Source organism: Anolis carolinensis, unplaced genomic scaffold (genome assembly GCF_035594765.1).
Source record: "Anolis carolinensis isolate JA03-04 unplaced genomic scaffold, rAnoCar3.1.pri scaffold_17, whole genome shotgun sequence".
In the NCBI taxonomy this organism is placed as follows: Eukaryota; Metazoa; Chordata; class Lepidosauria; order Squamata; family Dactyloidae; genus Anolis; species Anolis carolinensis.
This window is the reverse complement of record NW_026943827.1, coordinates 661729-678334: the sequence shown is the minus strand read 5'-3', so window position 1 is coordinate 678334 and position 16606 is coordinate 661729. Positions and strand designations below refer to the sequence as shown.

Genomic DNA, 16606 nt, shown 5'->3' with positions numbered 1-16606 from the left:
AATATTCTTCATTGAACAGAAGTTTATATGTTGCTTTTATAGATCTATCCGCTGCCTTTGACTCTATAAGCCGAGGGTTACTTTGGAGGAAATTTTAAAAGTCCAAAATAGACAAAAGACTATTGGCGCTTCTGACTGCTCTATATGCTGACTCCTCCGTTAAAGTGAGATTAGGTAATAGCGGGGCGGTCTCCAATGGAACAGCTTCAACTAGGGGTGTGAGACAGGGATGTCTGTTGGCACCATTCTGTTTTAATTTTTATATAAATGATATCGTGGAATATTTGAATATGAAAGAATGTCATGGACCAAAGATTTTGGATAGGGAGTTAAATATTTTGATATATGCAGATGACATAGTATTGTTATCCACCACCCCAGTTGGGTTAAGGAGGTCCCTGCAAAAACTTAGCCAATACTGTACTGAAAATGCCCTCACCATAAATAAAGAAAAATCCAAAATAATGGTCTTTGGCAAGAAAACTAAGGTTTACAACTGGCCCCTTGATGGGCACAAAGTGGAACAAGTGAGGACATTTAAATACTTAGGTCTACATTATGTGGCATCTGGGGCATGGTCCCAACACCTAAAATTAAGTATTGCAAAAGCTGATAATGCCGCACAGGCAATTCATAAATTATGTAACCACAATTACCCGGGATCTTTGGGTCCCTTTCTGAAGGTTCTTAAGGCTAAGGTGTTCCCCATATGGAGCTGAAATATGGGGGGATCAAGATCTGGCATTGGTAGAAAGATTCCAACTTTGCCACTTGAAAATTGGCTTAGGTGTGGAGAGATCATCCCTGTCAGCTGCAGTGAGAGCAGAGATGGGAGTACCCCCAATTTCCACAGTAATCCTGAAGAGGCAGATCAATTGGTGGTACAAAATAAGACAAATGCAACCACATAGACTCCCAGCCATATGCCTATTAGAGCAAGAAAACCACAAAGAATGGTCATCATGGCTAAGCAGACTCGGCCACATTATCCGTAAGTTAGGTTTTGCCCCTCTCGAGCTAAAACATTTTGGGGCTAAAGTGTGCTCAATTGTTTACCAAAGAGCCCTTGACACTGCTGTACAAAATGATCACAGCGCAAGCTAGAGCCACTCCATACCTGGCTAAATTTAAATGCAACGTGGGCATGGAAACCTACCTTTTTTTTACACTTCCACTATATATTAGAAAATTCTTTACCCGGGCTAGATTCGAGCAACTCGACTAAGTCTAAGCTAGAATATCCCCTATACGAAGAGAACCTTTGGGTGCCGTGAGGCAGATGCAGAAGTGGAGGACTCAGAACACTTTTTCTTAAAATGCCCCTATTACAACAGGATTCGATCTTTCTATTTAGAACCTCTGCTGGAGAACCATCCTCATTTAGAGAATAAGGAGAAATTGCACATCCTTCTACAGGGTTCAGATAAAAACTAGTTTAAAACTGACCCTTTTTACGCAAAAAGCTCTGGCCATCCGCAAGAAGATGGAAGCAGAAAGCTGTGATATTAATGCCAATGACAAAATCCAAATTTAAAATTTACTATGGACAAGCCACTAGTTTTACTTACCCTTAAACCTTACCTTAAGGGAATAATTAATTTTAATTTTAATCTTTTTATTCTGTATTTGCACAACTACCTAGGAGTGGGTTGGTAGGCTAGTAGGCTGGGATGCTTTGTATCTATACATGGTTTTACATGGCTTTACTGTATGTATGGGTAAGTGTATATGTTTTGTATGTTTCACATGTTTTGATATGGTCAAAATTGACTAAAGAGTTGTTGTTGTTGTTATATATGAAGAGTAGAGACATCACTCTACTGGAGTCCCCGGTGGTGCAGAGGATAAAACCACTGAGCTGCTGAACTTGCGGACCACAAGGTCAGCAGTTCAAATCCAGGGAACGGGATGAGCTCCTGCTGTTAACCCCAGCTTTTGCCAACCTAGCAGTTCGAAAACATCCAAATCTGAGTAGATCAATAGGTACTGCTCTGGCAGGAAGGTAACATTGGTGCTCCATGCAGTCATGCCAGTGGCCACATGACCTTGGAGGTGTCTACAGACATTGACTCTTCGACTTAGAAATTGAGATGAGCACCAACCCTCAGAGTCAGACACAACTGGGGAATGCCTTTCCCTTAACCTAGAGACATCACACTGGCAACAAAACTCCACGTAGCTAAGGCAATGGTATTCCACATAATAAACTATGGATGCGAAAGACAGCTGAGCCATAAGGAAGGCTGAGCGAAGGAAGAGAGACGCTTTGGAACTGTGGTATTGGAGGAAAGTCCCGAGAGTGCCTTGGACCATGAGAAGATCCACCCAGTCCATCCTCCAGGAAAGAAAGCCCGACTGACTGTTCACGGGAGGGAAGCAGATGAGAGGCAAAGGTGAAGCCCTTTGGCCACATCATGAGAAGACAGGAAAGCTTGGAGAAGGGAATGATGATGGGGAAAATGGAAGGAAAAAGGAAGAGGGGCTGACCAAGGGCAAAGTTTCCTTGAAGGGACTGACTCGGCTTTGAAGGAGCTGCGGGTGGCCTGGGCCGACAGGGAGCTCTGGCCTGGGCTGGTCCAGGAGGTCACCAAGAGTCGGAAGGAACCAAATGAAGAAACAACAACAGAATAATATAATATTATGAAAATAGAATAGAAAAATAAAGAATATAACAATACTGAATAATCCTATAATAAATATTATAATAATAGAATACAATCATAAAATATAATAATATAGCAATAATATAAAATATTAATAGCATAATAATAATAAAAGGGTTGTGGACCCAAAGGGTTCCTGTTCTTTTGGTGGATGCAGAGTGTTTAGGGAATCATGATGGATCAATGAAGCAGAGACCAGATTTGGTTTTAACACTTTTCATGGAACATTTATTGATAATCACATCAGAATCCTATCAAAATCACATCGAGAGAGAGCTCTTACCCCCACACACATCCATACTCACACACACAGGCCGTGCTCAGAAGAGGTGATCAAGTTCTCCCGACAGGTGTGGACGCTCCGTCGCCGCGGTTCCGGAAAGTGTGCTGAATCTTTGAGGCCCCTGCATTTTACAGCCTAAAGTTTAGTCCTTCTTTCGGGGAACTTGCTATTCCTTCTGTTCTTACAGCCTCGTTTCAAAACATTCTCCGCCTCAGGCTGTATGACTTATGGGGTCCCCCCTGCACACTTTATTGCCTGTTGTTACTTGGATACGCCTTACTGGACCCTTGTTTCTGTGACCAAATATGAATATATGACATGTGGGCGTGAATGGAAGACGGATGAATGAAACCTAATAATTTCGAAGACACCAGTCTGTAGATTAAGAGCTGTAACCATTAACTGCCTGCTTGCTGAATTGTAATTAAAAGCTGTTAATGAGACCTGAAATAATTGACCTGCCTGGTAAACTATGATAAGAACTGTGACAGTGATAAGAGAAATGTTTACATCAAGTTACAGAAATGTTTACAACTGTTAAGAAGGAAGTCAACACAGAGCTGCTTGTGGCCATACAGCCCCAAAACATGCAACAACCCTGTGATCCCAGCCATGAAAGCCTTCAACAACACACTACTTGTGTTTGCTAACACTAATCAAGGAGAATCAACATCTGGTCCAGGAAATTATGAGATAGTTCCAGGATGGAAGACGTCTATCATTCATTTACAACTCTAGGACAACATCAACAAAATATTGCTATATAAGTGACCTTATGACAGTCCAGAAATTGTGACAGATGGCAACGCTGTGCTGCATCGGGAAGGAGAGATCTGCTATGGGAAAGCAGGATTCTGGTAACTTTGGGGGCCTCCTTTTCTGATGGGAAGAGGAAGGAGTGCGTTTTGGAGATGTTCTTTTTGAAGTTTTGGTGTTTTGGCACTGGGTTGGCAGACTGCAGTGGGAGCTGGGCCTGGCCTAAGCAGGTGCTTCTCCACGGAGGGAGACAGAATATGGTAATATTTGGATGGACGCATGTAGATGTGTGTGAATGCTGAGTGAAAATGTAAGCCCACTCCTTGTCAGGTTGTTAGCCAATGTAACTGTAGTAGGTTGTTTGTGAATCCAATGTAGTTACATAGAATCTGTATGTCTGTATGACTGTCTTTGTTGTTCTGCAAAAGTTATGCTGTACCTCTCAGACTGGAATTGCAATAAAAAGAACCTATGCTTTGAAGTTATTGAAAAGGTATTCATAACATTTCCTGTTGTCGGGTGAGATACACCTTGCTGATTCCTCGCTTCACCTGCCAAGTCTGTTCCATGTCACGCTTTGCGTGGACTCCCATCTTCCTTTCTTCACAAGCACCCACACAAACACTCCAGTTTCACTAGCTTGGGGACCCGGCAGTGCCCGGGTTATTTCAGAAAGGCACTGTTTGCCTGTGTTTGAAGTTTAGTCTAGATCCAGTGTCAGCGGGATTCAGTTGGTGCGCTGAACTACAACTCCCATATGCAATTCCCATTGTCCATGGTCCATCCCCCTCCCAACACCGCCCAGCTGTAAAGTAAGCCATGGGGGCTCTATGTGTCAAGTTTGGTCTTGATCAGACATTGGTGGAGGTCACAGTGGTCTCGGGAAGTGAGTGAAGATACTGCAAGTCCCATCATCCATGGTCCAAACTCTTCCAAATCACACCAGGATGTAGAATGGGTCATGAGGGCTCTGTATGCCGAGTTTGGTACTGATTCGTTGTTGGTGGGAGTCGCAATGCTCTCATGACGTGAGTGAAGGTATTGTAAGTCCCATCATCCATGACCCATCCTTCTCTAAACTGCACCAGGGTGTAGAGTGGGTCATTGGGGCTTTGTGTGTGAAGTTGAGTCTTGATCAGTCATTAGTGGAGGTCGCAGTGGTCTCTGGAAGCTTATCCAACGTAAACGGGCTGGCAGAACATTGGATAAGCGAATATGTTGGATAATAAGAAGAGATTAAGGAAAAGCCTATTAAACATCAAATTAGGTTATGATTTTACAAATTATGCACCAAAACATCATGTTATACAAATTTGACAGAAAAAGTAGTTCAATACGCAGTAATGCCATGTAGTAATTACTGTATTTACACATTTAGCACCAAAAATATCACAATATATTGAAAACACTGACTACAAAAATGTGTTGGATAATCCAGAATGTTGGATAAGCGAGTGTTGGATAAGTGAGACTCTACTGTACTTATTAACCATAAGCCAAATGCAATGTCATAAATTACTCAAATGTTGTATTCCATTATTGTACTGTAACTTGATCCTAGCCAATGGTTTGTTGACTGAAATAAAGGCTACTAACTGACTGTAATGGTCGGGAGCTCAATCTGACCCGGGCTTCGATCGCACAATTTCTCGGTCAGTCGTGATTCATTGCAGCTGCTCCACAGCCCGGCCCGGTGTGCAAAGGTAAATAAGGTATATAAAAGTATAATAACCTGGTGTTGCCTAAGTTATTACAAAGTCAGTGTTTTAATTGTTCAAAATGCATAAGATTGTGGGTGAACTACAACTCCCATCATGCCAAGTTAACCCCCAGAAATTACATCAGTACTTAAATTTTGTTACGTTGGGCACTCTGGTCAGGATGCATGACGGATGGGATTCAGTGTGCTATCTGGCTGTAGGGTAAACTACAACTCCCACCACGGTGAGCCCATCCCCTCAAACCCTTCCAGTAGGTTGAGTGAGTCACAGGGGTTCTGTGTGCCAAGTGTGGTCCAGGTCCATCATCGGTGGAGGTCATTGTTTCTCTGGTTGTGGGTAAACTACAACTCCCAGAATGGTCAGTTCCCTAACCCTGACATCAACCGACCAGTAAGCAGAAAAAGTGGGCATGTTCAGATTCGAGAGGGCAGGGGATTTCTAGGAGTTGTAGGGATCAGGATGTATAATAATAATAATAATAATAATATAATAATAACTTTATTTTTATACCCCGCCCCATCTCCCCGAAGGGACTTGGGGCGGCTTACATGGGGCCAGGCCCAATAAAACAAACAAAACAGTAACAAAGCAATAAAACAATTATCCCAGTAAAAAACATCAGCATCAATAAAAACAATCATTAAAATCAACAAGCAGGATACAGTGTTAAAAACAGGAGACTAATTCGTAGATCCCAGGCGAAATGCAGAGTGATACGAAATGGGAAAAGGAAATTTCACAGTTGGACAATAAAGTGCGGTATAAAATGGCAAGACAACAACAATGGGACTATTATAGAATGGACAGATAGATCAATCCAGCAACAACTAAACATCGAAGGCCTTTTGGAAGAGCCACGTTTTTAAGCTCTTCCGGAAGGAGAGGAGGGTAGGGGCCTGCCTGATCTCTCTAGGTAGAGAGTTCCAAAGCCGGGGGGGCCACGACGGAGAAGGCCCTCTCTCTCGTCCCCACCAACCGTGACTGTGAGGGTGGTGGGAGCGAGAGAAGGGCCTCCCCCGACGAGCGAAGAGAACGTGTGGGTTCATAGAGGGAGATGCGGTCTGTAAGGTAGGTGGGTCCCAAACCGTTTAGGGCTTTGTAGGTGATAACCTGCACCTTGAATTGGGCCCGAAAAGTAAATGGCAGCCAGTGGAGCTCCTTAAACAGAGGCGTTGAACGCGCCCTGTAATTCGCTCCGGTTAGAAGCCTGGCTGCCGAACGCTGTACTAGTTGTAATTTCCGGGCCGTCTTCAAAGGCAGCCCCACATAGAGCGCATTGCAATAGTCCAGTCTATTGCATGGCATGGACTAAGGCATGGACCACCTTGGTCAGATCTTACTTCTCGAGGTACGGTCGCAGCTGGCGCACAAGTTTTAGTTGTGCAAAGGCCCTCCCGGCCACGGCCGACACCTGAGCCTCAAGTGTCAGCCCCGAATCCAGGAGGACCCCCAAGCTGCGGACCTGCGCCTTCAGGGGGAGTGCGACCCCGTCAAGCACAGGTTGCCACCCAATACCCCGATCAGACGTACGACTGACCTGGAGGACCTCTGTCTTGTCGGGATTAAGTCTCAGCTTGTTCACCCTCATCCAGGCCAACACAGCGGCCAGACACTGGTCCAGAATCCGAGGGGCTTCCTTGGATTTAGGTGGAAAAGAGTAGTAGAGTTGGGTGTCATCCGCGTAGAGATGGCACCGTACTCCAAAACTCCAGATGACCTCTCCCAGCGGTTTCATGTAGATGTTAAAAAGCATGGGGGACAAAATAGAACCTTGCAGGACCCCACAGGTCAATAGCCAGGGGTCCGAGCAGGTGTCCCCCAGCTTCACCAACTGGGAACGACCCTCCAGAAAGGACTGGAGCCACTGGAGTGCAGTACCCCCAAGGCCCATCCCAGAAAGCCGCCCCAGAAGGATACCATGGTCGATGGTATCGAAAGCTGCTGAGATGTCCAAGAGAACCAGCAGGGTCACACTCCCCCTGTCCAGCTCCCTGCGGAGGTCATCCACCAAGGCGACCAAAGCCGTCTCGGTACTGAACCCAGGCCTAAAGCCAGACTGTGATTGGTCCAGAAAATCCGTATCTTCCAAGAATCCCTGGAGCTGAGAGGCAACCACCCGCTCCAAGACCTTGCCCAAGAATGGTAGGTTAGAGATTGGCCTGTAGTTACAAGGATTGGTAGGATCTAATGAGGCCTTCTTCAAAATAGGCCTTACCACGGCTTGTTTTAGGCTGGATGGAAATTTGCCCTGCCCCAAAGAGGCATTAATTATTGCCACAAACCAATCAACTAACCCACCACTGGCCTGTTTTAAAAGCCAAGATGGGCAGGGATCTAGGGCACAGGTAGTCGCCCTCACCGCTCCAAGAATCTTGTCTACATCATCAGATTGCACAAACTGAAACAAATCCCACAAGATCGAACAGACAGATGCCTCGGTTACCTCACCTGGCAATGCTTCAAGACTGGCGTCCAAGTCGGAACGAATCTGAGCGACTTTGTCTGCAAAATGGTGAGCGAACTCGCTACACCGAGTTGCCGAGGAGTCAGGTGCCCCCCCACCCTGAGAAGGGTGGAGGAGCTCCCCAACAACTCGGAACAACTCAGAAGATCTATTTGTTGCAGACGCGATGCGGGCAGTCGTGAAAACCTTCCTGGCTGCCCGCAACGCCACGGAATAAGCCCTAATAACGGCTTTAGCCCGTGTTCGGTCAGAAACGTCGCGAGTTCTCCGCCAGCGCCACTCTAGTCTCCTTCTCTCACGTTTCATCTCCGCCAGCTCCCCGGTGAACCAGGGAGCTGGGGCAACTCCACGCAGCGAGAGGGGACGTTCGGGAGCGATCATGTCAATAGCCCTGGACAACTCGGTATTGTAACGAGCAACCAAGGCATCGACAGGATCATCAGCCTCCATAGCAGACAGAACCCCAAGAGACGTCAGGAGTCCCTCAGGATCCATAAGTCTCCTGGGGCGGACCATCTGCACTCTGAACCCCTCCCAATGATGGAACTGGAACTCACTTGGCACACAGAGCCCCCATGACCAGCAAAAAATACTGGAAGTCTTTGGGGAAATTCACATTGATTTGGGGGAGTTGTAGTTCGCCTCCATCTAGAGAGCACTGTGAACCCAAACACCAATGGATCTCAACCAAACTTGGCACACAGACCTAATATGCAGAGAGGGGTTTGGAACAAATACCACACACACCTCTAGAACAGCGACAGCACATCGATGTCCAGGTCTTAACTATTTTGCAAAAGAGGGGGGGATCCGTGTTCAAAGGACCATTACAAAATCATGTTCAATCATGTTCAATATCTAGTACAATTAGTGCTGACAAAACCAATTTCCGCTACACATGCGCAGAAAGTACAACAGTCGAAAATTTACTCCGTATAATTATTAAACAGGTGAAAAACAAGTGTCCACGAGCACAGTTGCCCTCAACTTTCTAGTCTAGGTCATCGACCAGGTCAGGCAAACGTGCGATGGTGCTCAACGTCTACTGACTGTACAGTTTGTTTTATGGAATTCAGACATCTGGTGATTCCAAAGTTCAAATGTTCTAAACCTTGAATTAGATTCTTAACCCTCTTAAATGTTTATAACATTTATAAAACCAATTTTAAAAGCAAATTCCATTAAAACCAATCTCCTTAGAATACAGATTTCTTCTTATTTATTTTATTTATTCTTGTGTTTCTTTTGGAACTGCTGATCTCATTATCCATGGTTTTCCCTTTTAAGCTATCTCTTATTGAATACTTTGAGTACATAGACATTATTATCGAAGCCATAGTCAATCAGCAAATATTAGGCTGATTTTCCTTAGCGCCTTCTCTTGATAGCCTTTCTAAATTTAATCGTAACGTGCTTTCTGAAGTGAATATAACTAAAAAATGACAGTTTTAATAAAAACAGAAAGTGCCTGCTATTTGCACGAAGTGGCCGTGAGATGGTGCTCTTCTACTGTATGAGTTTAGAAGCTCTGAGTTGTATTGACACCTCCCAATCAATAAATCCATTGTTCAAGTTTACCATGCCCTGCCAATCTGACCTAAGTACTTTGTAAATACTCGCAGAATAAACAAGCAGTTTAAATATGCTATTATGCCAAGGAGAGAAATCGATAGACATGTTCTGTGGAAATTTACAAGGGGAAACAGCTTTGAACCAACGTTTCTGCTCCAAGGTAGATTGAATCTTTATATTTTTAATTCCAATTCTGACCTCTGTTGTAAAATTAATATAATATTTTTTCAACTGCCCTCACAAATTACTTCCAGGATGAAATGTATTGTAGCTCAATCTCTTTACAATACACCACAATGATAAAATGTTCCAACTATGGGCTTGCATTTCCAACATTTGCAAGAGTTGCTTTTGTACATGTTAGAAAGACTGTAGTGTCCATTACCATCTTTCTCTCCAGTGTGAATTCTATTATGTTTATGTAGATTGTGACTATATGTGAAGCTCTTTCCACAGTCCATGCAATTATAAAATTTCTCTTTAGTGAGTCCTTTGATGCTTATGTAGATTTTCCCTCTTAGCGAAGCTCAGTTCACAATCCTGGCATTTATAGGGTTCCTCCCCAGTGTGGGTCCTTTGATGTGAACTTAGGTTTCCACTTTGAGTGAAGTTCTGTCCACACTCCAGGCATTTATAGGGTTTCTCCCCAGTGTGGGTCCTTTGATGTGAACTTAGGTTTCCACTTTGAGCGAAGCTCTGTCCACACTCCAGGCATTTATAAGGTTTCTCCCCAGTGTGGGTCCTTTGATGTATACGGAGACTTCCCCTCTCAGTGAAGCTCTGTTCACACTCCAGGCATTTATAGGGTTTCTCCCCAGTGTGGGTCCTTTGATGTAATCGTAAATGTCCTCCCTGAGTAAAGCTCTGTCCACACTCTAGGCATTTATAAGGTTTCTCCCCAGTGTGGGTCCTTTGATGTATACGGAGACCTCCCCTCTCAGAGAAGCTCTGTCCACACTCCAGGCATTTATAGGGTTTCTCCCCAGTGTGAGTCCTTTCATGTATACGTAGACTTCCCTTCTCAGTAAAGCTCTGTCCACACTCCAGGCATGTATAGGGTTTCTCCCCAGTGTGAGTCCTTTGATGTATACATAGACTTCCCCTCTGAGTGAAGCTCTGCCCACACTCCAGGCATTTATAGGGTTTCTCCCCAGTGTGAGTCCTTTGATGGTTACGTAGACTTGAACTCTGAATGAAGCTGTGTCCACACTCCAGGCATTTATAGGGTTTCTCCCCAGTGTGAGTCCTTTCATGTATACGTAGACTTCCCCTCTCAGTGAAGCTCTGTCCACATTCCAGGCATATATAGGGTTTCTCCCTAGTGTGAGTCCTTTGATGTTTACGTAGATTTCCCCTCTTAGTGAAGCTCTGTCCACACTCCAGGCATTTATAGGGTTTCTCCCCAGTGTGAGTCCTTTCATGTATACGTAGATTTCCACTCTGAGTGAAGCTTATTCCACACTCCAGGCATATATGAGGTTTCTCCCCAGTGTGAGTCCTTTGATGGTTACGCAGACTTGAACTCTGAATAAAGCTGTGTCCACACTCCAGGCATTTATAGGGTTTCTCCCCAGTGTGAGTCCTTTCATGTATATGTAGATTTCCCCTCTCAGTGAAGCTCTGTCCACACTCCAGGCATTTATAAGGTTTCTCCCCAGTGTGAGTCCTTTGATGTGAACGTAAATGTTCCCTCCGAGTAAAGGTCTGTCCACACTCCAGGCATTTATAGGGTTTCTCCCCAGTGTGAGTCCTTTGATGTGAACATAGACTTGACCTATGAGCAAAGCTGTGTCCACACTCCAGGCATTTATAGGGTTTCTCCCCAGTGTGAGTCCTTTGATGTGAATGTAGACTTGAACTATGAGTAAAGCTCTGTCCACATTCCAGGCATTTATAGGGTTTCTCCCCAGTGTGAGTCCTTTGATGTGAACATAGATATTCCCTCCGAGTAAAACTTTGTCCACACTCCAGGCATTTATAGGGTTTTTCACTAGTGTGAACCCTTTGATGTCTCTTCAGAGGTCCATGCTGACTAAAGCTCTTTCCACATTCAATACATTTATAAGCTTTTTCCTCCATATCGATAGCGTTATCTACATACGATTGCACTATGGACACTTGACTCTTGTTTTCCCTGTTCTGATGTAAAGTGTATTCTACCATCTAGTAAGATCAGCCCCTTGAGAGGATTTCTCTTTCCTATAGGTCTGGTTTCCTCACTGTACTTTTGCTTTCCAAATTCCTCAGTATCCACCATGAGCTGGTTTGTTTATCATCACGCCAGGGGTGGCTCCATAGAACCCCCATGTCCTGGTCAAGAAAGAAGCAGAAGGTTAAACATGAAGCCCCAGATTTCCTTTACTTCCAACATAATCCTCTTTTCTCTTCATCAATTATGTTGAATATGGAAATATCAAGAAACAGAAGCATGAAGCGTCCCAAGGACACGCACAGAAACCATCAAAAGCAATCAAAGACTCATAAGCAACAAGAAATGGATGCAGACACGCTTGAGTGAACATAACAGAGACAAAAGTTGGTCCTTGTTCAAAGGTGATTCAACAAACACAGGACAAGAAAGGAAGAAAGGAAGGAAGGAATGAGGAAAAGATGGTGGAAGGAAGGTATGTAGGAAGGACAGAAGAAACGAAGGAATAAAAGAATGATGGGAGTGGATAGAAGGAAGAGGAGGGAGTGAGGGAAGGAAAGCAAAAAAGGACAGAAGATAGAAAGGAGTCAACCCGAGATGTGGTTTAAGGAACAGAAGAGAAGCAATGATTTGTTCTGGATAATGTTTCAGTGAATAACCAGAGCCCCGGTGGCCTAGGGAATAAAAGCCTCGTGACTTGAAGGTTGGGTTGCTGACCTGAAAGCTGCCAGGTTCGAATCCCACCTGGGGAGAGTGTGGATGAGCCTCCTCTACTAGCTCCAGCTCCATGCGGGGACATGAGAGAAGCCTCCCACAAGGATGGTAAAACATCAAAACATCCGGGCGTCCCCTGGGCAACGTCCTTGCAGACGGCCAATTCTCTCACTCCAGAAGCAACTCCGGTTGCTCTTGACACGAAAAAAAGTGAATAACCAGCATGCACTAAATGCCCATTATTACTTAGTTCATGGTTTGTGGGTCACCTCCCTGCATAAACCAACAAAGGTGATCACAGGTTCACAAACAAGAACAAACAGATCCAATTTCACTTAACACATGTGGGAACTCACGTGGGCTCAAAGGTGGCTCAAGATAAAGAAAGCTAAAAAGGGAATAAGATGATGATGATGATAACAACAACAACAACAACAACTGTATTCTTCTATCCCACCCTCATCTCCCTGAAGGGACTTGGGGCGGCTTACATGGGGACCAGGCCCAATAAAACAGAATTAAAATATAGCACAATAAAATACATTGCAGTACAATAAATTAAAGGAAAAACAGTACAAAGCATTATAACAACATAAAGCATCATCAAGCAACAACCACAGAATGACAAGGTAATGTAAGGAGGGAAGGAATGGAAACTCTTTCAGATCTTAAAGAGAGTCACACTAATTTCATTGAGTCAAATCCAAATGCGGCTAAAGGAACAGAAGGCGGGCAGAACTCCTTCCAACATTAAAGTGCGAAAATCACTCTGGATAATGGGTTTCCGTGAATTAACAGCATGTGCTAAATGCTAAAAGAAACAAGGAATTCTTTATGTATTGCTATCTTGGGTATCCGGTGATGCCCGGGTTATTTTAACAGGGCCCTGTTTGTTTTTGGATGTGAGGTCATATCAGTTTGGTCATATGCTACACTATGTCTTAGAAAAAAAACCCCTCAGTTTTTGCTTTTTTTATCAGTGCTTCCATTAGAAAATGCATAAGGATGTGGGTGAACTACAGTTCCCAAAAATCTGGGAGTCTGGAGAACAAGCCCTATGAGGAGCGGCTTAAAGAGCTGGGCATGTTTAGCCTGCAGAAAAGAAGGCTGAGAGAAGACATGATAGCCATGTACAAATACGTGAAGGGAAGTCATAGGGAGGAGGGAGGGAGCTTGTTTTCTGCTGCCCTGCAGACTAGGACACGGAACAATGGCTTCAAACTACAGGAAAGGAGATTCCACCTGAACATCAGGAAGAACTTCCTCACAGTGAGGGCTGTTCGACAGTGGAACTCTCTCCCCTGGGCCGTGGTAGAGGCTCCTTCTTTGGAGGCTTTTAAGCAGAGGCTGGATGGTCATCTGTCAGGGGTGCTTTGAATGCGATTTCCTGCTTCTTAGCAGGGGGTTGGACTGGATGGCCCATGAGGTCTCTTCCAACTCTACTATTCTATGATTCTATGAAAATCTTGGGTCACCCCTCTCAAAACTCCCCCAGTATTCCCAGTTGGCCATGTTGGGTCTTTGTGCTAAATTTGGTCCAGATCTGTCATTTACTGGGTTCAGTGTTCCCTGAATACAGGTGAACTATAACTCTCTGATGCCAAGGTCAATCACCCCAAGTTGGCAGCATTGGGTGGGGATGAGGTAGAGGGCCTTCTCTGTGGTGGCCCCTCGGCTCTGGAACTCCATTCCCAGGGAGATCAGACAAGCACCCACCCCGGCAGCCTTCAAGAAAGATTGAAAAACTTGGCTCTTCCGGTGTGCCTTCAATTACAGATCACAAGTAGAACCCACTCAGTACTGATTATCATCGGGCCTGATGTATTGTTTTCTCGCCTTTATGTGGAAACAATTCTCTTCATTTGTCCCACCTCTGAATTCTCTTATTACATTACAGCACTTTATTATCTACCTCATCAGATTTTAATTGTGCACTCCTCACACTGCTGCCCAGTTTTTTACTATTTTAATTTGCTATAATGTTCTTATTTGGCGGTTTACTTATTATTACATGATTGTTTAAAATGGTGTAATTTTGTGTATTTTTAATGTTGATGATGCTTGTTTTTGTTCTGAATGTATCCTACCTTGTTTTATTGTGGTAATTTTGGGCTTGGCCCCATGTTAGCCAGCCCCGAGTCCCTGCGGAGAGATGCAGGCAGGGTACAAAAATAAAGTTGTTGTTATTATTATTATTATTGGCCATGTTGGGTCTGTGTGCCAAGTGTAGTCCAGGTCCATCGTTGGTGGGGACCAGAGTGCTCTTAGACTGCAAGTGAACTATACATCCCAGTCCCTAGAACTCCAATAAAATATGGTGAATTCTCCCCAAACCTCTCCAGTATGTTCTGTTGCTAATCCATTCCTCTGTTTGCTGTGTACCATAGGAAAGGGTTAAGGGAGAGGCAGTGGGCGGGGTCATGCAAATAGAGAGAGAAAGGAACACCGGGATGTGCTCGCTGTAACCTGCAATGCCCTGGGAGGGAGTGATGGTGGCTCCGCAGCACTGGGAACCGTAGTCTGTTTGTGGAGGCGGGAGGGAGGCTGTTTGTGTGAGTGGACACCCGTGCCACATACACACAGGCAGATTTCCACTTTTAATATGCGTATAGATTTCATAACTTCCAAGGCCACAGGGACTCCCGACCTTGCCTCCTGGGCATCCCAAATGGTCTCTGCGGCCACTCAATGTCTCACATTTCACAACGAAACCCTCCTAATGACCAAGGACCTGCCTTCCCACTCGGCTCATTCAAACCCACACTGAGACTTGTTGGGATGTTCCCAAAGTGAGTCCATGCTGAACGAGGTTCCATTCGGGCCATTCATTCCCTCAGTCGAACAGCGAGGAAAGAGCGAGGCGAGGAGATAAGCCAGTCCCGTCTGCCTCTCCTGTCAATTAAAACACGACCTGCACGTTTGGCCAGAGGAAACTGGAGGTTGTGGAAAGAAAGACAGGAAGGAAGGAAGGAAAAGTCTTCCCGGGATGCCTTCTGGAAGGGAGAGGCCTTCAACGGCCGACATGGTTATGCTTTGATTCTGTGAGGCTTCTCTGGTTTGGGCCATGCCTAGACTGTAGCACTAATGGAGGATAACTCCATTTTAACTGCTCACTGAGACCAAATTATTGGGAGTTGTAGTTTAAGGAGGCAACAGCTTTCTGTGGCAGAGACATTTGGACACCACATAAAGCTACTGCTCCCAGGATTCTGCAGCATTGAGTCCCAGCAGTTAGTATAGCAGAGTCTGGCTAATCCAACGTAAATGGGCCAGCAGAACATTGGGTAAGTGAAAATGTGGGATAATAAGGAGGGATTAAGGAGAAGCCTACTAAAACTATGTTATGATTTCACAAATGAAGCACCAAAACATCATGCCAATACAAGGGATCTGGTCCTGTTCATATTCCTCTCCTGGAGGGCAGCGTTTCCCTCTCCCCCTTTGGGGCCCCCGTATGGAACTGGAAGGAGTCAGGCACGGAGAGATGTGGTGTCATAAGAAGGCAGCATCCACTCACAATGTCTCTTGAGGTTCAGCCCCACTTTGGGAGCATAGTTTTTGATTTCTGTTATTTCATAGGCTTTTGATTTCTGTTATTGCTATTTTTAAATTGTTAGATTTTAGCCTGTTTTGTAAGCCGCCCCGAGCCCTAGGGGAGTGGTGGCATATAAGTTTGAATAATAAATAAATAAATAGTTTAATCTCATCTGCTTTCTCACTGCCCTGGGGGATTGGAGGGCTTAGGATAATGTGAATGCACCACGCATGGGACAACACCTGCAAGTGGCCACCTTGATTAGCACTGAATGGCCTTCCAGCTTCAGAGCCTGGCTGCTTCCTGAATTGGAATGACAAAGAGTTAAGGGTCAGGAGAGAGTCCCTGGGTAGGTCAGGCATGGGCCAACTTGGGCCCTCCCTCCAGGTATTTTGGACTCCAACTTCCACTATTCCTGACAGCCTTCCCTTTCCCTCTTCTTTTCCACTTAAGCGGATGAGGGGGGAAAGGAAAGGCCCTGAGGCTGTTAGGAATGGTGTTTAGCAACTTTCTACCAATTTACACTGCAATGTACACTGCCGGGAGGGGCAAGACGTGGCTGGCACAAGGCGGAAGCTGTGCCCGACGTCAAAGGTCTGCGCCGACCACGTCTCGTCCCTCCTGGTGAGCACTCGACGCACAGAGAGGCCCACTGCATTGTTCACATTTGGAGAAAGGATGAATGGGAGACACATTAATTAAATAAGAGATAAAATGCTGACTTTTAAACCACTATGAAGAAGATTGGA

General features: G+C 45.0%; 2 protein-coding genes across 4 annotated transcripts in view; one reads left to right on the top strand and one right to left on the bottom strand.

Annotated features, from left to right (window-relative positions):
• LOC134294564 (uncharacterized) overlaps window positions 1–16606 on the top strand; it is a 406638-nt gene that overhangs the window by 132568 nt on the left and 257464 nt on the right. The gene's annotated exons all lie outside the window — the stretch shown is intronic.
• Window positions 1–16606, bottom strand: part of LOC107983719 (zinc finger protein 239) — a 54186-nt gene that overhangs the window by 27996 nt on the left and 9584 nt on the right. The window contains exon 2 of one of the 3 annotated variants that reach the window (XM_016998396.2): window positions 5906–11769. The exons of the other annotated variants lie outside the window; for them this stretch is intronic. Coding sequence (XP_016853885.2) covers window positions 9940–11622 — 1683 coding nt within the window. The 5' untranslated portion in view covers window positions 11623–11769 and the 3' untranslated portion in view covers window positions 5906–9939. Of the gene's footprint in view, window positions 1–5905; window positions 11770–16606 lie in introns of those variants that run through there. 3 annotated transcript variants of the gene reach the window in all.